This window comes from Physeter macrocephalus, chromosome 19 (assembly GCF_002837175.3).
Source record: "Physeter macrocephalus isolate SW-GA chromosome 19, ASM283717v5, whole genome shotgun sequence".
NCBI classification, from domain to species: Eukaryota; Metazoa; Chordata; class Mammalia; order Artiodactyla; family Physeteridae; genus Physeter; species Physeter macrocephalus.
Window position 1 is genome coordinate 20,383,478 of NC_041232.1, and position 18,968 is coordinate 20,402,445.

Below are 18,968 nucleotides of genomic sequence, written 5' to 3' on the forward strand. Positions count from 1 at the left end.
TCCAGCAAAGGGCTACTACTTCTCATATTCACCCCATGTGTGAACTGATGGTTTGCTGATACTGTTTTGGTGAAACAGGAAAAGAGCAGGAGGGCGATGGGGTGAGTTGCAGAATGGGGCTCCGTTGAAAGGCATCTTCTCTCCTTATTGTTCTAGCTCGAGAGGGTGGCCATGAGAGCGACCTTAGCCACAGAACAGAAGAAGGATGGCAACATAAGTGGTGGTATTTTGGACGTGGTTCAGGAGCGAGCTGAGGGGTTGTAGTCAGTTCAGCAGGTGCCCCTGATTGTTCTGCTCCAAACAAACCCGATTATGTTTGCTTTCTGTGTAAAACTTAGAATCAAATCCATGCTCCTAACTCTGGCCTTTAAGGCCCTCGGTGATCTGGCCTCTGTTGACCCCCCCCCAACGTCCCTCCCTTACTCCCCTGCTCCTCTCTACGGGCACTCTAGCCACACCTGCCTCCTAGCTGTTCCTCAGGCGACCAGGCTGCTATGCACCTCAGGGCCTTTGCACTTGCCATTCCCACTGTCTGGAAAGCTGTTCCCCAGATCTCCTCATGATTGGCTTCTTTTCATTGCCGGGGTCCTCAGAAAGGCCTTCCTGGCCACCTCTCTAAAGGGACCTATGGGGCTGTCCCTGGCGGTCCAGTGGTTAAGACTCTGCCCTTCTACTGCAGGGGCTGTGGGTTCGATCCCTGGTCGGGGAAATAAGATGCTGCGTGGTGTGGCCAAGATTTTCTTTTTAATTAAAAAAAATTTTTTTTTTTAATGAAGGGACCTGTGAATCCCATGCATTCACTATCGCATCACTTCGATTTGTTTTGTTTTTCTCCACAGCATTTATCACTCTCAGAACCTGTTTTTATAAAATTTGCTTATTGTCTGTGTCCATGCCTTGGTCCTAAGCTCAGTAGGGCAGAGCCTTGCCTGTTTTGTTTCCTGCTCTATCCCCTGAGCCTTGAACAGTGCCTGGCACATAATAAGTACTCAGTAAGTATTTATGGAATTAATGTGAAAAAAAATAAATGAACAGACAAATAAATGAATGAAGACTAGGAGCCTGGGAAGGATGATAGCCATATTCAGGAAGCTGAGTCTGCAACTGAAGTAAGACCAAAAAAACGGTCCAGTTTAGACTCACCCTACCTCCTGTCTCAAATCCATAGACATTTTCTGAGGGCCAACCTCTGGGCCGGCGCAAGACATAAGAAGATGAAATATTTGCAGCAGAATGAGCATTTCCTGGCCTTAGGAGTTGACAGTTTTATTCTGGGAGATCATTACATAAACCAAACACTTGACAGCGGCGCTGTGGCGTGCAGAAAATGGAAAATTCCACTTCAACGTGAGAACTTTGTCTTTTTGTTTCTTGTAACCATGTGACGTGAGGTCCGTGACTACCACCAAGCGGATGACGGAAAACCGCCGGTGCAAATCTCGCTTGCCTGCCAGGTTGTTTCTTTGAGAGAGTGAGACAACCGCCGGTGCAAATCTCCCTTGCCTGCCAGGTTGATTCTTTCAAAGACTAAGGAATTTTTATGAAAGTTATTTGTTTGGAAGAGAAATGAAAAAATATACGGAAGCTCGAAAACAAGTTGCCTCCCCGTCGGGGAATCGAACCCCGGTCTCCCGCGTGACAGGCGGGGATACTCACCACTATACTAACGAGGATTAGCTCGGCAAAGGTTCTTTCGGCTCTCCTCTTAAAGGTACTTTCAGCGTTCCCTAAATAGTCACATGTTCCAAAAGGTTAAATATTTCATCTTTTCCTACAAAAGAATAGAAGGAAAAATCCCACTTTATTTAATTCCATCTTAAAGAGTACTTTTCCTCCCTGGTCCATGATTTAGCCGTGAGGGTTCAGAGAGCAAAAATTAATAAACAGCAAAAATTAACCAACAGACATCTAACAGAGGTTAAGTGTCTACGAAGTGAAAGAAACGGAGTTAGGGAATTCTTGGTCTTGTAGGATTTTTCCAGTTGGGGAGTTGTAAGGAGGTTCCCATACCCTCTGGCTTCCCTTCGATACTGCTCGGAGATGTTTTAGACAAAGAAAATGAAACCCCTTTATTCATTTGAAGGAATCATTTCGTCTTTTTTGTTTTCCTCCGACACATGGGAAGAAAAGTTAGGCTGCCGAAACCCGGGATCGAACCAGGGACCTTTAGATCTTCAGTCTAACGCTCTCCCAACTGAGCTATTTCGGCTCCTGCGGGCTCTGATCTCCACTTCTGTCCTCCTCGTCGTCTAATGGCCCTGGGTCCTCGACCCGGGGATCCGCTGCGGAGGAACCAGGGTCAGCGGGAACGCATGCCTGCCAGGCTCGCCCCGCACCCGCCCCTTCTCGTCCTTCAAAGTCACCGCCTCCGAGAAGCCTTCTCTGATCACGCCTCCCTACACGACCCCAGCCCTTTATTGTTTACTGTTGGCTTAGGTATTGTTTTCCTTGTCCATTATCTGTCCCCCCGGCTAGAATGACAGACCCACGACGGGCAGAGAATTCATCAGCCTCTGTCACTGCTGTATCGCTTAAGGCCGACAACAGTGTCTGGCACCTAATAGGTGCTTAAAAATATTTGCTGAATTAAGGAAAGAACGAATCTTATCTGGCTCAGAGCTCCACTTTCTCAGGCTCCCTTCTCTGGGCAACTGAACAAGGTCTCCCCTTGGGTGCAGCTCCCCAAGCAGCCCAAGGCATGGCAGGGATGCTGACCACGCCAAGGCATGTGGGAGGCCGTATGGGCTTTCCTTGGGGCAGTGACTCAGATCCGGCCTCCAAGCATGGCTACCCCACCTGTGGCAACTGCTCAGCTTCAAGGCACGAAGAAATCAACAGGTCGGCATCCAGGTTTGGCTCTCTCTGCTTCCCTGCCCTTTGGGAGATGGGTGGCTGGGGAGTGTTGTCTGGGGCAGGATGAACAAGTGTGGACGTCCTTCATGTTGTGAAGTCATTTAATTAGTGTTTGCTAAGCACCTAATGACCCTGTAACCCAGTCACAAATACAGTAACAAAATAGTTCGTCATAATGAGAATGCTAAGGAGCAAAATAAATGGTAGTAATGGGATGGAACACCTGGGATGGGGGCAGTAAGAGAAGGAGAGAGTGCTGAGAAGACTTGGAGAATGAAGAGCCCGCTGGGGGAAGAGCCTCTGGAACAGAGGCAACAGCTGATGCAAAGGCCCTGAGGCTGAAACAGAGTCCGGCTAGTTATATGAATGGAAAGAAAGTGAGCGTGGAAGAGGTGAAGAGGTTGAGGGGACAGAAGATAGGAGGCAAGGACAAAGAGGTGGGCAGAGGCCAGATCTTGCCGGCCTTGAAAGCCACGGTGAAGGGTTTGTACTTTCCTTTGTGTTGGAAAGCTGCTGGGGAGTGAGTGATATGATTTGCCTCTTAAAGTCTCCCTTGACTGCTGTATGGAGAATGGACAGGAGGGGCTCAAGTGGCAGCAAGGAGACCAGTGAGGTGCTGACAGCTCAAAATAAACAGTACACCAAAACAAGATGTCCTAAATTCCTTCAGGAGCCAGGGGATACAGCAGGGGACCTTACTGCTGCTTTTCACGAAAGTGTAGTAGTTCTTGAAAAACTAAGTGTACCAATTTGATAAAAATCGAGTAAGGAAGAAATGAAGGGAAGGAGAGCAAAAAAATCAAATTCAAACAGTCCAGAAAACTACCGAACGGAAAGGCAGAGTCACTCCCACCTTATCCCAGTCCTTCCCCCCAGAAGTAACCAGGGTCTAGACCAGACTGATTCATGTGACCTCGGACAAGTTACTGGATCCACGCTCTGTGCGTGCATTTCATCTGTCTGATGGGATAAAATAGCCCCTACTAAGCCCCTAATAGGCTTATTGCGAGGATTAAATGGGTGCATACCTGTAAAGCGCTTACGAATACTGCCTGGTGCATGATGGGAGCTGTATAACGTTCGCTCTAGTTGTTGCTGTAATCCGATCAGAAAGATAAACACGAATATACTCACTATGTATATTTATTCTTACATAGAAGGGAGCCTATAGTGCTCATGGCTGAGTATGCAGACTTTTCCACTATCTTCTTGAGGAAATGGACATCTTCCTAAAACCAGAATTGCACGGTTCCACGCATATCTGTCTACCATAGTCAATATCGTTTTGGAGAAGATGCCCCGTGTGTGCGTGTGTGTTAAAACGATCATGCAGTCTCCCCGTCGGGGAATCGAACCCCGGTCTCCCGCGTGACAGGCGGGGATACTCACCACTATACTAACGAGGATGAGCCGTACTGATATCTCTCCCGCCAAACCCATAAAGAAACACCATTCTCCGGCTGCTACACCCATCTGCTCCGGACACTGGTCTCCGCCGGCGCAGTGCCGGGCGCCCCTGGTTGGTGGGCTTCCCGGGACGGGAAAGACTTACTTGAGTCTCTGAAGGCGCTGAGCCTCCAAAACGGAAGAAACGTGGAGAAGGAGCGAAGTCGCTACTTCCTATATCCTCACTTCTAGGAAATCGCTCCACGGGTCTGGGGATGTAGCTCAGTGGTAGAGCGCATGCTTTGCATGTATGAGGCCCCGGGTTCAATCCCCGGCATCTCCATGTTTTTTTTTTTTTTTTTCCCCCGCCTACAATTAACCCCCTCTAGATCACAGTCACACGACCAGAAGGCAAAGCAGGGAAGGGGACCCAAATCCCCCGCATCAGCTGGCTTAAGAAGGGAGCTCCGTTGGAGAGGGCGGAGCTAGTCAAACGCCCTTGGTCTCAATCACAGATGCCCGTGTCCCCTCCCCTGGAGATTCGGATTCAGGTCAGCAGTGGGCTGCGTTTTTAAACAAACACTCCTAGTGATTCATGTCATCAAGCAGTCAGAAAACACTGGATTTCTAAGGAGGGTTTGGCAACTGGCCATTCGTTCCGTGACTCCTGAGCGCCTAGTGCCAAGAAATGTGGACACATTGAGCGCCTACTGTGTGCTCAGGTAGTGTCAAGTACCCTTGTATCCCCGGATACCGCAGGCAAGGTTTCTCAGCCCTCCTGTCCTCAGTATTCCAGTCTAGGAAACTAGCAATAAGCAAGTAGCAATGAGCTTTACGAATACGGTAATTGTGATGAGATGGAGACTAAAGGGGGAGGACGTGGACGTTGCCATAAAGTGTCAGGGGGGCCTGTCTGCAGAAAGAGGAAATGGCAGGTGCAAAGGCCCTGAGGTTGAAGGGGGGTAGGGGGAGGAATCCGCATTGAAGGGACAGAAGAAAGCCCTGTGCATGTTTAATGAATGAGGGAAGGAGAGGGTTGACTCTTTCAAGACACTGGAAGGCCTGTTGCAGGGGAATGACATGATTTACTTAGGTTTTAAAACAGCTTCCTCTGGCTGCCATGTGGAGCCCACCATAGGCGGGCAGTGGACATGAGACCTGCCAGGAAGCCACTACCATGGCCCAAGCGGGAGCTGCTGGAGGCTTGCTGGAAGTGGAGGGGGAGATGGCACAGCAGTGGAAGTGGGGAACCCAAGGGGTTTCTGGACAAATCCCGGAGGTGGACTAACAGACCTTGCAGATGGCTTAAACGCGGGGGGAGTGGGGTAGAGGAGACGGCCTAGTTTAGGGGAACAGTAGGGTTAGTAGCTAGGCTGTGGAGAAAGTGAATAGTTTTGGAATATTAAACACGTATCTCTGTTGTTTTGTCTTACGTTATGTGTTTCTATTACAGAATTTGTATTTATTTTTTACTTTTCAGGCTGTGCTGCGTGGCTTGCAGGATCTTATTTCCCCAACCAGGGATCGAACCCGTGCCCCCTGCAGTGGACCACCAGGGAATTCCCGAATTTATGCGTTTATATTAACACAAATTGATTCAGGAAAAATACCTAAGTAAAAGTGAGAAAAATGATCAACCTCTACAGGCTCACTGTGCCACAGGATTCCTACTAACACGTTCATGAGCGTCCACGCAAACTAGTTTCCATGTACGTGTGTGCGCGCGCACACGCGCAGGATGTCCCCGGACCACCCCCACGTGCAGAGGTTGGCCCAAAGAACTCAGTAGACGCGGTATACACCTGTTGTCACAGTCAAGGTTTATTACAGCAACGTAGCCAGCGGGGAGCTGACTCCGGGGACGGGACGCCCGCTCCACAGGAGCTGGCGGGAGCCTTGGGGGACCTCGCTGGCTGTGGGCAGGGTGCACCACACCCGCAGGAAACGGAGCGGAGGAAGGGCCCGTGGTCGCCTTCACCCTGCAGCCAGCCCTGCTGCTCTACAGGGACTAATGTCGTCCACAGAGCACGTTTAAAGCAGGACCAGCATGGGAGATAAAACCATGATCCACCCTGTAATAAAGAGTTACAAAAGTCACCCCGCGTGGGGCTGCCCAGGGCGGCAGCAAGCTGTGCCCAGAATCGAGCCAAGATGGCCAAGGGTGTCCAGGGGCTCCACCTGCCTCCTGGGCGCAGTCCGGGGTCAGGGTGACCATGGCGGGCGCCGGCCACTGCCAGGCCCCTGGGTCCGCAGGCCAGTCCCCGGCCCTGCAGGCCGGCACCGCGTCAGCGGTCAGGAGCGGGCGGCCAGGCTTTCTCGACGTTGGCGTGCACGGCCTGCGGGAGCCACTCGCAGTACTCGGCCAGCAGGTCTGCAGGGGTGGGAGGGAGGACGGTCAGAGCGGCTCTGTGCCCGCCCGCCCGCCGCAGGGCACACCCTCCCGCTAACCCTGGGCTCCCTCGGTGGCCCCATCCTGTGCCCCCGCAATGCCCTCGCCACGGGGCACCCCTCCGGGTCAGACTCACATCTGGGGTTCTTCCTCCAAGCCGCCAGCAGGGCATCCCGGCAGTCGGCTTTCTCAGCAACAAGGGCTCTCAGCAGGTTCTCTGTCCTGGGCTGCAGCCTGTGGGTGGGGATGCAGGACGCGGGGCGTCACGAGGCCCACACGCTGGCACCACTGCCAGGCCTGCCCAGGAACTGCGGGAAGTCCCCTTCCCTCCACCAGGCGGGGGGTGCTGGCCGGACGGAAGGATCCAGACTCCGTCACCTCCCACCCTTGCCTCTGACCCGCCCACCCAGGCTGCTCCTGCACACGGTGCTTGTCCCATCTGGAACCTTCCCCCAGACTCCTGCCCGGCTCGCAGCCCTGCCTCCCCTGAGCCTGCTCAGTCAGCCTCTCCTGACTGACCCCACCCGCCCGACGCCTCACCTCCACATCCTGCTTTGACCCTTCAGAGCTGTGCCACCCCTGCCACTTGTACTAGTGGTTCTGTTTGGGGACAGCCTCCCTGCCCTGGAACATGCCACGGGACAGGGTCATGGCTCGACCCTAACGCGAGAACGCGCTCGGCACAGAGCGGCTGCTCAGCACCAAGTGCTGGCTGGAGAACCTGGCCGGCAGGGGCTCCTGGACCCACAGCCTCACCCCGAGTCCCCGGGAGTGCCAGGAGAGAAGACTCCTGTCGTTGTAAGGCCCTCAGTGGGTGGGGATCTGTTACGGCGGCCCCAGGACACTAGTCTCAGCTCCCTCCGCCACCACCCGCCGAGCAGACGCCCCGGGAGAGACTGTACCTGGCCCACGTCTTCAGCATCGTGCTGGGGCTGGACAGCAAACAGCCCTTGTACGACGCCAGCTTGTGGAAGACCTGGGGAGAGACCACAGGATGCGCTGAGAGATCTGGGGCTCACGTCCCACCCGAGGTGCCAAGGGAGGGGCCGAGGGAGCTGTGCCGCCTACCTGCCCCTCCAGCAGAACCCGGGCAAAGTGCTTGTAGCGGTCAAGGCCTTCCGGAAAATCCACCTGGACCGCGGGGAGCGGCCAGCCGACGCGACCTGGGGCGCGCGAGCCGGTGAGCAGGGGCCACGATGGAGCCCCACGCCACCCTCCCCCGCCAGTCCCCTCCCCGCCCGCCAAGGGGGCCCGCAGCCTGGGATGACACCGCGCAGGACACACACACCGCCCCCGGCACGCGGGAGGCGGGACCACGTGTCCAGTGGAGCCCGAGGCCGCCGGGAAGTCACCCCGACTCACAGAACACGCTGGCCCGGTGACACAGCATCCGCCCCTTCTCGGGGCAGTAGGCGGGGGGCGGCTCCTCAAGGGGCTTGTCAAACTGGCAGTAAGAAGGCAGCAGGACCGGGATCCACTGCACCTCCACAGTCGAGACGCCTGGGGGCCGGGGAAAGAAGGGATGGGGGCTCGGCGAGGGGCTCATGGGTTCTCCCCTCAAGGATCCAGCGACACGGCTCACCAGAGCCACGCGGGTCAGGCGAGGGGCTGGCCAGCTGCGCTACCTTTCATGTACATCTTGGTGGTCTCCACAATTTCCTGGTAGACCACAAACTCAGGGAGCTCCCTGAAGAGCACGGAACTGGGGTGGATGAAGACCGGGTCGTCGAGGAGGGAGGTCTGCGAGAGAGACGGTGGGTGGGCGTGAGCCTGGGGGATGCGTGAGCGCCAGGTGAGGCTGACCCCCTGAATCCAGGTACACCCTCAGCCAGGAAAGCAGGAGCGCATCCGTCAACCGACGAACGGCTACCCTGGCGGCGTGTCCGCTGACGGAGCGCGTACCCCGCCGTGAGAGGTACTGACACGGGCTGCAGCGTGACCCGCCAGAAAACGCAGCACTGAGCGAAGGAAGCCAGTGCAAGAGGCCACGCGGTGGAGGATCCCGTTCGTGTGCAACGCGTAGAATAGCAAATCCGTAGAGACAGAAAAGAGATTCACGGGGTGGGGAGACTCGAGAGAAAATGGGGAGTGACCGCAATGCCTATCCCCAGTCTTTGGGGTAAGAAAAACGTTCTGAAATTAACTGGTGATGGGGACACAACTCTGAACAGACTAAAACCCCCTGAATTGTCCACTTCACGAGGGCAAGTTGTATGAGATGTGCTCCTACCTCCATTCAGTGAAGCTGGGGTGAAGCTCACGCCCAAAGGGAGAAGTGGCTGCACCGTCACTCCACCTTGGCCCTGGGCGGGGACCTTGCCAGAGGCAGCGGGACCCGCGACCCGGGAGGACAGGCCCACCCACACCCAAGGGTCCCGCCGGCTGCCCCTCACAGGCGTCCTGACGCTGCCCAGAGCTGGAGGGCCCAGGCTGCCCGGACGTGAGACGGAGGGCAGGGAGGGCGGGGGGCCCGGGCGCCGCCGCGACTGCCCCGCTGCCGGTCCCCGAGCCAGCGTCCAACCTTGTAGGCGTTCTTCCACTTGTCGTCCAGCAGGTCCTCACTGTGGACCCTGCGGGCCAGGTGGTCACCCAGGCCGGCCGTCACGATCTGCCGCAGGTAGGTCACCTGGCTCTCGGAAGGCGGCTGCATCTTGGGGTCCACGAAGAGCCCGGCCTCGGGGCACATGGCGTTGACTGGTGGGGGAGATCCAGGCGTGAGGAAGGCGAGGCGGGGGCTGGCTCCGCCCGGCCTTCTGGAAGGCCCCACGCCGCTCAGCTCGGAGCTCTGGCCCCAGCGACCTGCGCATCTCGGCCCCCGTCCACCGAGGACACCCACCCACACCCACGTCTGCCTCGTCCTTGGGACAAAACCCCACTTCCCTCGTGGGCGGCGGACTGTGCTGCCGCGAGAGCTCGCACTCGACTCCCCGCCGGCCTTGGGGCAGGGAGCACGCCCAGCCAGGAGACGTGACAGATGAGTCACGCGCTCTGAGCAGGACAGGCGTGGAGACCGCCTCTCCCCTCGAGGGCCCTGCGCTGCTGCGCCCAGGCGCGAGACGCAGGGCGAGGCCTCCTTCTTCTGCGAGAGAAGGACCTGAGGCTCTGGAGCACTTCGCAGGTGGGGAGAAAGGAGGTGGGGCTCCGGGCCCTGCTGCTTGTGGCGGGAGGCGGCGGCAGGGAAAAAACGAGAGGAGCAGGACGGGGGAGGCAGGTGGGGAGAGTGGGCTCGCGGATCTTAGCTCCCCGACCGGGGACCGAACCCGTGGCCCGACGGTGGAAGCATGGGGTTCTAACCACGGGACCGCCGGGGAAGTCCAGGGCTTTCTGTTCTGAGGTTTGCAATGTAAATCTGTCTTCTCTACAAAACCTTCAGTGAAACCTATGTTGTTTAACTTAAAAAGAGAGAGAAGAGGAAAGAAACAGGAAGAAGGCAGAACACTGGGACAGGACGCAGAAGACCTGCCACCCACGCCCAGCCCGAATGTGGCTTCAAACAGGTCCGGTCCCCACCACTCAGACCAACAGGAGCGGAAAGCAGGGGCTGAACCGTCAGCTGCTCCCCGACTCCAACAAGAGGGGCCCCTTCCACTGCTGGAGAAACAAACCAGGGCCGGACCCTACTCGGGAGCAGGGACCCCTGCGTGAGGCAGCTGGGCAGGAGGTGCGGCCAGCGGCCGGTCCAGGCCAGAGCCGGGACAACGGGTGACGAGAGGGATGTCACCAAGGAAAGGATGAGATGGACAGACAGCCTGACGGGAGAGCGTGCACATGTCACTGCCCTGCTCGTGCGCGTGTCCTCGAAGGACCACAGAAGTGGCAAGCGCTAAAACAGATTTTAACCAAGAGGTGAATTCGCAAATGTGGAATCTGCGAATAACGGAGATCGACTGTACGTGGGTGACGTCGCTCAAAAGCGACTTTAAACGTCAACAGGGTCAAGTTCTCATACCCGCAGTGGTCAGCTGGCCCCTCAGGCGCCGGATCTCCATCATGGCCCTATACCGCAGCCCGTTGGCCTCGCAGAACTGGGGAGAGCAGCCCGCGTACTCGCAGGCTCCCACGGCGCCTGTGGATGGGGGGGTGTCACTCATTCTCGCTGCCCCGTCCCACCCCGCGTGACCTCCCCACCAGCCACACTCCACGCCACGCAGGGCACTCACCCAGCAGCACCATGAGGTCCCCGAGTTTCAGAGAGGCTCCCTGCCCCGCCCAGATCCTCTTCATCTGGGCTACCCGGGCCCGCTTGCCCTTCAGCCTGGCGAGCTCCTCGTCGCTGGCAGCTGGCCTGCGAACACACACCACCCAGGCTGTTGCCCTGGCCGCGTGCGGCTGCAGAGGCGGGGAACACGCCAGTTACTCAGGGTGGGCCCGGAAAATGCCTGCTGGGGTCACTGATCACCATGACCACGGTCGTGGGCCTTCCCCGGCGGCCCAGTGGTTAGGGCTCGGCGCGTCCACCGCGGGGGGCACGGGTTGGATCCCTGGTCGGGGAACTAGGATCCCACAAGGTACACGGTGTTTTGGCGTGGCCAAAACCAAAAACAAACAGAGATGGGCAGAGATCGGAGCACTGCCAGGCGCAGGGCGGGCGAGGGTCTCGCACGAGACCACTCAGCAAGTCAGTGATGCCCCAGGAGGCCAGGCTCCACACCATCGCTCAGCCAAGGGCAGGCGGCCCCCGAATGCCCAGCGCCCGGCCCCCACCTGTCCAGCTCCTCAAACAGCTCCCGGACAGTCATGGCGGCCACGACGGTGATGGCGTACGGCAGGCAGCCGTGTTGCCTGCTCAGCGCCAGCATCTTGGCGTAGCGCGGTGCCACGGGGAACGTGGCCATGGTCCTGCCCAGCTCAGTGACGGGGCAGCTCCACCGGGACCTCTGCCGCTGCTTCACCCTGGAGGATGGAGGCCTGTGATGGGTGCGGGGAAGGCTCCACGAGAAGCCTTCGGCGCCAAGAGACCTGGGGCTCGGTCAGCTCGGGAGAGGGCAGAGGGCAGAGAATGGGGCGGGACCCGGGCTCCCCACTTCCCCCGAGCTCCCGCCCTACCTTTCTGTTTTTGGGGGCGCCTGCAGGGCACCCAGTGCGATCAGCAGCTCCTCGGCGGCGATGAGGGCCTCCGCGGAGGGGGGCGTCGGGAAGGGGAAGTTGATGACCTGGGACACGGGGAGACGTGGCAGGAGACGGGGCACCGCGGAGGAGGGAGCAGGGGACCGCGGGGGGAGCAAGGCCAGGCCTGGCAGGAGGACGGGGCTCCAGCCGCCGGCCCTCTGAGCACCACCCGCGCTCAGAACACGGCACACGGGGGCCTGGACACACGCAAAGTCCACGTGCTGGGGAAACGCCAAAGGCCCTCTTCCTTCCTTCCTTCACGTCATCCACTAACTCCAAAGCAGGCACTGAGCACCTCACGTGCGCCAGAGGCTGTGCTTGGCGACGGAGACAGAGAAAAACAAGACAAGGACTCAGCCTCCATTGGGCTTTCACTCAGCCAGAAGGGGCCACAGACGACCAGTGAGCAAACGCGAGAATAAGCGTCGTCACAGGAGAACACGTGCCCAGACAGTGGGATGATCCGGGGACGGGGTGACCGGGGTCAGGGATGGTGGCACCTCGGAGTGACCAACTCAAAACAAGCATTCAGGTAAACATCTGTACGTAAATGGTCACACAGCACCACGAGGCACGGCAGCCAAAAGGTGGGGACGGCCCAACTACCCACCCATAGATGGATAAACCAGGGTCCGTCCACACGACGGAACGTGACTCAGCCGGACAAAGGAACGCAATTCGGACACGTGCTACAGTGTGCACGAGCCTTTAAAACACAACGCTGCTAAGTGCAGCCGTGGATTAGCCAAACGACAGAAATAAAAGACAGGTATCGAATGGTAATATTTGCTGAAATAAGCTGACTCTGATTCAAACTGTCAGCTAGGTTCTTTGACAGTGAAAATAAAATACCAAACATAACTAATGTAAAAACGTTGAGCAATGAAAAGCATGATTCTATCTTTTATATTATCTTACTGTGTATCGAACTGATAAATGAAGTTTACATTGGCTAAAAAAAACCCCCCCAAAGACAAGCCACGATGCTGAGTGGAAGAAGCCAGACGAAAAAGGACAAGTATCATATGATTCCATTTTTATGAAATGTCCAAAATGTAAAATCCACAGGGACAGCAAGAAAGCAGCCTTGTGGTTGTCAGGGGCTGGGGGGAAGGGGGGGCTGGGGGGAAGGGGGGGCTGGGGCTGACTGCTGATGGGGGTGGCTCTCTCTGCTGCACCGGCCCTCCCGGAGCAGGGCAGAGGCGCGCACCCCTGGACACACTCAGTGGGTGCAGCACTGGGAGGTGGGGGGCCCACAAGAAACCGCCAGGGGGCTGGGTAAGCACCACAGGGCTCAGCTCCTAGGGCTTCCTGGGCCACAGGGAAGGAGGAACAGCCCGCGAGGGGCTGGGGTCGCCCTTGCCCACCAGACTGGACACAGGTACCCTGGCAGATCAGTGGCGTGATGGCAGGGCTAGGGCTGCAACTGACCTTTTCAATGTTGAGAGCTTTCATCTGAAGGGTCAGGTCTTCGACAGGTCTCCGGGTGATTTCAGGAGGGGGGAACTTCTCAAAGTCACCGAAAACCGCAGATGAATAGAGTCTGAGAGAAGGACGCACCAGAGACTAAGAAACGTGACGTAAATGAGGAAGAAACTCAGCCCAACTACCTGGCACTGAATCTTGACTCCACCACTTTACTAGGCGAGCCGTTTGCCCCCTTCCTGCCTCACTTTCCTCACCTGTGAAACGGGCGAACAGAGCAGCTGCCCCGTTGGTATTGGTAAAGATACTTCAGGTATCTTCACATAGACTGCTTAGAACTGCCTGGCACACGGCACTCGGGACGTTTTAACTACTTTATTGCTTACCAGTTTTCTTGGCATAGTTTCTCAATTTTCTTTTCTTTTGTAATGTAAAGCAATGTTGAAAAGAACAGCATACAGCTATTGAAAACGAAAAAATAAAACCCAGCATACAGACTGGGAGAAAATATTTGCCAATGATACCTCTGACAAGGATCCAACACTAGGATTATACAAAGAACACTTACAACTCACGAATCAAAAGACAAACAACCTGACCGAAAAATAAAAGACAGGGACTTCCCTGGTGGCGCAGTGGTTAAGACTCCACGCTCCCAATGCAGGGGGCCCAGGTTCGATCCCTGGTCAGGGAACTAGATCCCACATGCATGCCGCAACTAAGAGTTCGCATGCCACAACTATGGAGCCCGCAAGCCGCAACTAAGGAGCCCATGAGCCACAACTAAAGAGCCTGCCAATGGAGCCCGCCTGCTGCAACTAAGACCTGGCACAACCAAGTAAGTAAATAAATTAAAATAACAAATACTATAAAGAGAAAAAAAAATGACAGATCTGAATAGACACCCCTCCAGAGAACACATACAAATGGCCCGTAAGCACGTGAAAAGATGCTCAACGTCATTAGAGAAATGCAAACCAAGACCACTGTGAGATACCACCTTGTACTTTCATTTTTATAAAGTAGAAAATAGCAAGCATTGGTGAGATGTAGAGAAATTAGAACCCTCACACACTGCTGGTGAGAATGTGTAGATAAAATGGAGTAGCCGCCGTGGAAAACAGTCTGGTCGTTCCTCAAAATGCGAAACACAGAGTCATCGTACAACCCAGCAATTCTACTCCTAGGTATATACCCGAGAGGCATGGGAACAGACGTTCAAATACTCGTACATGAATGTTCACAGCAGCACTATTCACAGTGGACAAAATGTGGACGCAAGCCAAGAGTCTATCAACAGATGAACGGACAGTGAGATGCGGTCCCTTCACGCAACAGCGTGTCACTCAGCCATTAAAAGGAATGAAGGGCTTCCCTGGTGGCGCAGCGGTTGAGAGTCCGCCTGCCGACGCAGGGGACGCGGGTTCGCGCCCCGGTCCGGGAAGCTCCCACGTGCCGCGGAGCGGCTGGGCCCGTGAGCCGTGGCCGCTGAGCCTGCGCGTCCGGAGCCTCGCGAACCGCAAAAAAAAAAAAAAAAAAAAAAAAAAAAAGGAATGAAGCACTGACACAGGCAACAGTGTGGATGAACCTTGAAAACATGATGTTGAGTGAAAGAAGCCAGACACGAAAGGCCACATATTGTCCGATTCCATTTACAGAAAATGTCCAGAATGAGCACGTCCGTAGAGACAGGAAGTAGATGAGTGGTTGCTGGGCGCTGGTGGGTTGGGCGTGGTAGGGAGATGCAGGGAGAAACTGATTAATGGGTACAACTGATAAATGCGGTCTCTTTTGGGGTGAAGAGAACGTTTAAAAATTAATAGTGGTGATGGCTGCACAACACTGTAAATATACTAAAAGCCACAGAATCGCACACTTTAAACGGTGAGTTTTATGGTATGTGAACTTTACCTCAAAAAAGGTGTTAATAAAACAAAACAAAAATCGAGGTGCTAATAAACACAGGGCCTGACGTCAGTAGCAGAATAAAGAAATAACGCAAGTGCCTGAAAGCCAACAGAAAAACGGGGGTGTGAAGGACGGTTTCCAGCAGGACACGGGACCCCCCTTTCCTCGCCCGTGGGTGGGTGACCGCTGCACAGTGGCCCCAACGTCACTGGAGGGGCCTCTGGGAGCCCCACCTGTAGCAGTGGCCGGGCTCCGTCCGGCCCGCGCGTCCTGCCCGCTGATCGGCCGAGGCCTGGGAGACCCAGGTGATGCGGAAGGAGGACACGCCGGTGACACGGTCGTAGTACCGCTTCTTGACCTTTCCACAGTCCACCACGTACTTGATGCCCGGGATGGTGAGGGACGTCTCGGCCACATTGGTGGCCACAACACACAGCCGTGTCCCCTCTGGGGGAGGTTGGAAGACCTAGGATGGGGGCACGGGAGCAACAAGAAAACTGACCTTTGTCCCACCAGAGTCAGGGAAGAATTCGTGGGACAGAGGTCAGAAGAAGCCAGCCAGGCGGGGCAGGACCTGGAGGTGCCTCTCCTCACCCCGGGCCACGGCTCCCAAACTAAACGAGGGAGTGTTTCCGTCCTCCTAGCAGGAGATCCCAATGCCGTCACAGAAGTCTGGGGCGCTGATCACACAGCTGATGGACAGGGTGACGCGGGGCCTGACCTGCTCCCACCTCAACGCCTGTGGGTGCCCCCCCACCCCGGGCATCCATGCCAGGCCCCGCACGGTTACCTGTGCCTGCTTCGCCGGGGCCAGCAGAGAGTAGAGAGGGAGCACGTGGAGGGGAAGCGAGGCATCGGGCTGCTCAGCTGCAGGGGAGGCAGAGGCCTGCTGCACCCGCTCCCCCGCTGCCCAGCACCCCCGCCCGCTCTGCCGGGAGGCCCCCCTGCAGCCCCGCTGCCAGGGCTCAACCCCGGGCACCGGCAGAGCGGGTCGGCAAAGCCAGCCACGCTGCAGCATCTCCTCCTCGGAAGAGCCCCAGGCCCTGTGTGGGGACCCCTAAGGGCTTGATTCTGCCCCCGCCAAAGCCCCAAGGCCTGCGTTCACCCAGCAAAGCCAAGCCCGGGGGTGGCGCCCCCGTTACAACCGGCACAACAGAGACCTGAGGGCCTCCTCTGTGTCAGGCGGTTTCAGGAGCTCAGGAGCCAGCAGGAACCCCAGCTCCCTTGGGGCTCGCTGCTGGAGAGGGCGCATCGCTCAACCCAAGCCCATGCGGTGGGAGCAGAGGCCCCGGCGGGTCCCACCTCCGTCCGTCCCGTCGTCCCCTAAGTCCAGGTCCAGGTCGGAGCCCAGGGCCTCCTCGTCCTCCTCGTCCATTTCCGCTCCCCTGTCCTCGTCACCTTCGCCCGCTGGCAACACCGAGTAATTGTCCAAACTGATCTGGGGCAGCGCCTACGGTAAACAAGACATCAGCACTGCGGGCTGCGAGGGACCCTGCGTAGAGACCGGCGTTGGGAGCAGAGCCGCGGCCACGTGACCCTGGGCGGGTCACTCGATCCCGTCCTGCCTCAGTGTCCTCATCTAAGAGTTGGGGACGATCACGGGACTTCTCGAAGGGCTTCCGTGAGGATGCTACGAGCTAACACACAGGCAGCCCTGAGACCACTGCCTGGCACGCTGTAAAAGCAGAAGTGACGTCGTGCAGACGCCCTGGGGTGAATGCCCCCCACGCCCGGCCGTCCCGCCCCCGCAGCTCTTCGGCAAGCATGAGGGGTCCCTTTCCCTTGTCCGACCCTCCCTGGGCATCCATGCAGGCCCTGCTCAGGGCTCGGGGCTGGGCCTTCCAGAAACTTCCTCCAGGCCCCCAGTACAGGGAGCCTGGAATGTTTGAAGTCGCAGCCCACCCTGCAGCCTCCGGAGCGGCACCAGTCAACCCCTCCCTCCACGGCAGGAAGGTTCTAGACCCCTGCTGCCCAATATGGCCACCAACAGCCCCAGGTGGCCACTGGGCACCTGAAATGTGTCTAACACGACTGAGGAGTTGAATCTTAATTTTATTTGGTTTTAATTAAATTTACATCAGTGCAGCCATACGGGGCTAGCGGCCACCACATGGACAAGGCGGCTGCAGAGCCTGGGCCGCCCCCTCCGGCCTCCGCGTACCGTGGCCTTGGCCTTCCTCGCCCGAGCCTGCGACTTCTTAAACCTCCGCACTTCTTCTACCGAATCCTTCTGATCGTCCTTTTCTGGGAAGAGATGGGCAAGTTAGGGAGAAAGCCATCCTGTGGCCGGTGCCAGGCCAACAGGGTCCAGGGTAAGGTCACTGCATCGATCACCGTTCACTGGGGGGGCGCGAGGGCGGTAAAGGGCTGGCTCTTTCGGGGGAGGCTCCGAAGCCCAGGCTGACCGCCCGCAGCCTCTTGGGTGAGGGGCTGCAGCTTGGGGTTACCTGGAGGCCCGCGCCTGGCAACCGGGAAGGCTCTCCTCAGCCGGCGGCACAGCGCGTGCACCTCTGCCTGCCCCGTCAGGAACACGAGGATGCCGCCTGCGGGGAGAAGCAGCCCCGCCGTGACCCGCTCGTTCACGCAGCAGATGCTGCCTCGGCCATAAGCGTGTGCCAGGCCTTGATCTGAGAGCTGGGGCGCAAGGAAGTGCTGATCAAACCAGGGCTGCGGAGGCCCAGACGAGCAACGGGCGGCTGCCCGCACGCCGCGGGCACTGGGACGAGGAGCTCAGCGGTTCCTGCGGGAGCCGGCAGCCCGTCCCCGGTATGAGCCCGAAAGACGGGGAAAGCAGCTCTACTCCGGGCAAGCGGGAGCAACCCAAGCGTCCATCACCTGGTGAACGGAACGAACGGGCACGTGCCGCAGGGATACGGTGCGAACCGTGAGGGGCTCAGGCGTGAGACACAGGTGTGTCCACACCTGCCCCGTGTCTGTGGGGACAAAAGGCACCCTCCACCCCCTCACCCCCTACCCAGTTAGTCCCTGAAGCCTCGCGACCCTCGGGGCGGAACATGGCAGGGCAGCTGCTGTGAGCGCTCTGGGACCAGTGCGGGCCCTGCGGCACGGCGAGGCCAAGTGACCACTGAGCCCCCGCAGCCTGCACCCCGGGTCTGCAAGCGGAGGACCACCTCCTCCTGGCCGGGGCCTCACCTGCGGGCAGCGTGCGGTGGATCTTGCACACCTTCCGGAAGCACTCCCCGCCGTAGTCCTGCAGCGGCGTCCGCTTGTTAAAATGCACGGTCACCGGGAACTGCCGGGACTCAACCTAAGAGGATGCCCGGGGAAGCACGGGGTCGGGGGTCAGGGGTCACCTGAGCCCAGGCCCGGGCCCTCCCCTTCCCTGAACCCTCTGACCACGAAGGTCTCCGTCTGGTGCTACGATCCCACCCATCTCCCCCGCAGCAGGCGTCCTGCGCTCTGTCGCAGTTGACAGAGGGGCCCGGCCTCCCCCAGCGCCCTGAGACCCCGGCCTGGGCGGTACCTTGATGACCGGGGGCGGCTGGGCGAAGAGCCGCTGGTTCTGGGTGAAGTCCTCCACGCGCAGCGTGGCCGACATGATGAGCAGCTTCAGTGGCACGTGCCTCTGGGGGACGACAGACCCGGGGACCCGTAGCCACCCGGGGCCAGGAACACTGACTGGTGGAGGGGGCCCTTGGGGGAGAGCTGCCCTGCCCTCCCAGCCTCCCTCCAGCCCCACCCCGCCCCAATCCTCAGTCCTCTTTCTGGTTGCCAAAGAGCTAAGAAAAAGTGGAAGAAGTGGGCGGCAGTGGCTTGTTAAAGGAGCCCTTAAGATACCCCCGAGGGGACTTCCCCGGTGGCGCGGTGGTTAAGAATCCGCCTGCCAATGCTGGGGACACGGGTTCGAGCCCCGGTCCGGGAAGACCCCACATGCCGC

The 18,968-nt window shown here is 57.8% G+C and overlaps 1 protein-coding gene, 1 long non-coding RNA gene and 4 other non-coding genes across 7 annotated transcripts in view; 2 read left to right on the forward strand and 4 right to left on the reverse strand.

The window, feature by feature from the left end:
• Nucleotides 1-1,601: 1,601 nt before the first annotated feature.
• TRNAD-GUC (transfer RNA aspartic acid (anticodon GUC)) lies at nt 1,602-1,673 on the reverse strand. Its single transcript has one exon. It is a non-coding gene; the product is annotated as a tRNA-Asp (tRNA).
• A 284-nt stretch (nt 1,674-1,957) lies between these two features.
• Nucleotides 1,958-5,885, forward strand: LOC114484360 (uncharacterized). Of its 2 annotated transcripts, none has more exons than XR_008615901.1 (3): nt 1,958-2,850; nt 4,629-4,790; nt 5,720-5,885. It is a non-coding gene; the product is annotated as an uncharacterized lncRNA (long non-coding RNA). The 2 variants fall into 2 exon arrangements; XR_003677151.2 differs by having other exon boundaries at nt 1,958-2,838; nt 5,720-5,884.
• On the reverse strand, nt 2,137-2,209 carry TRNAF-GAA (transfer RNA phenylalanine (anticodon GAA)). Its single transcript has one exon. It is a non-coding gene; the product is annotated as a tRNA-Phe (tRNA).
• On the reverse strand, nt 4,188-4,259 carry TRNAD-GUC (transfer RNA aspartic acid (anticodon GUC)). Its single transcript has one exon. It is a non-coding gene; the product is annotated as a tRNA-Asp (tRNA).
• On the forward strand, nt 4,511-4,582 carry TRNAA-UGC (transfer RNA alanine (anticodon UGC)). Its single transcript has one exon. It is a non-coding gene; the product is annotated as a tRNA-Ala (tRNA).
• A 137-nt stretch (nt 5,886-6,022) lies between the features above and the next one.
• Nucleotides 6,023-18,968, reverse strand: part of DHX37 (DEAH-box helicase 37) — a 30,933-nt gene continuing 17,987 nt past the window's right edge. The window contains exons 9-27 of the mRNA XM_007125164.4: nt 18,555-18,656; nt 18,224-18,338; nt 17,518-17,613; nt 17,232-17,314; nt 16,373-16,520; nt 15,861-15,937; nt 15,304-15,536; nt 13,169-13,280; nt 11,675-11,781; nt 11,333-11,521; nt 10,789-10,913; nt 10,578-10,694; nt 9,150-9,322; nt 8,254-8,368; nt 7,991-8,128; nt 7,697-7,791; nt 7,531-7,604; nt 6,765-6,862; nt 6,023-6,610 (exon numbers count right to left, since the gene is read on the reverse strand). Coding sequence (XP_007125226.1) covers nt 6,525-6,610; nt 6,765-6,862; nt 7,531-7,604; nt 7,697-7,791; nt 7,991-8,128; nt 8,254-8,368; nt 9,150-9,322; nt 10,578-10,694; nt 10,789-10,913; nt 11,333-11,521; nt 11,675-11,781; nt 13,169-13,280; nt 15,304-15,536; nt 15,861-15,937; nt 16,373-16,520; nt 17,232-17,314; nt 17,518-17,613; nt 18,224-18,338; nt 18,555-18,656 — 2,283 coding nt within the window. The 3' untranslated portion in view covers nt 6,023-6,524. The remainder of the gene's footprint in view (nt 6,611-6,764; nt 6,863-7,530; nt 7,605-7,696; nt 7,792-7,990; nt 8,129-8,253; nt 8,369-9,149; nt 9,323-10,577; nt 10,695-10,788; nt 10,914-11,332; nt 11,522-11,674; nt 11,782-13,168; nt 13,281-15,303; nt 15,537-15,860; nt 15,938-16,372; nt 16,521-17,231; nt 17,315-17,517; nt 17,614-18,223; nt 18,339-18,554; nt 18,657-18,968) is intronic.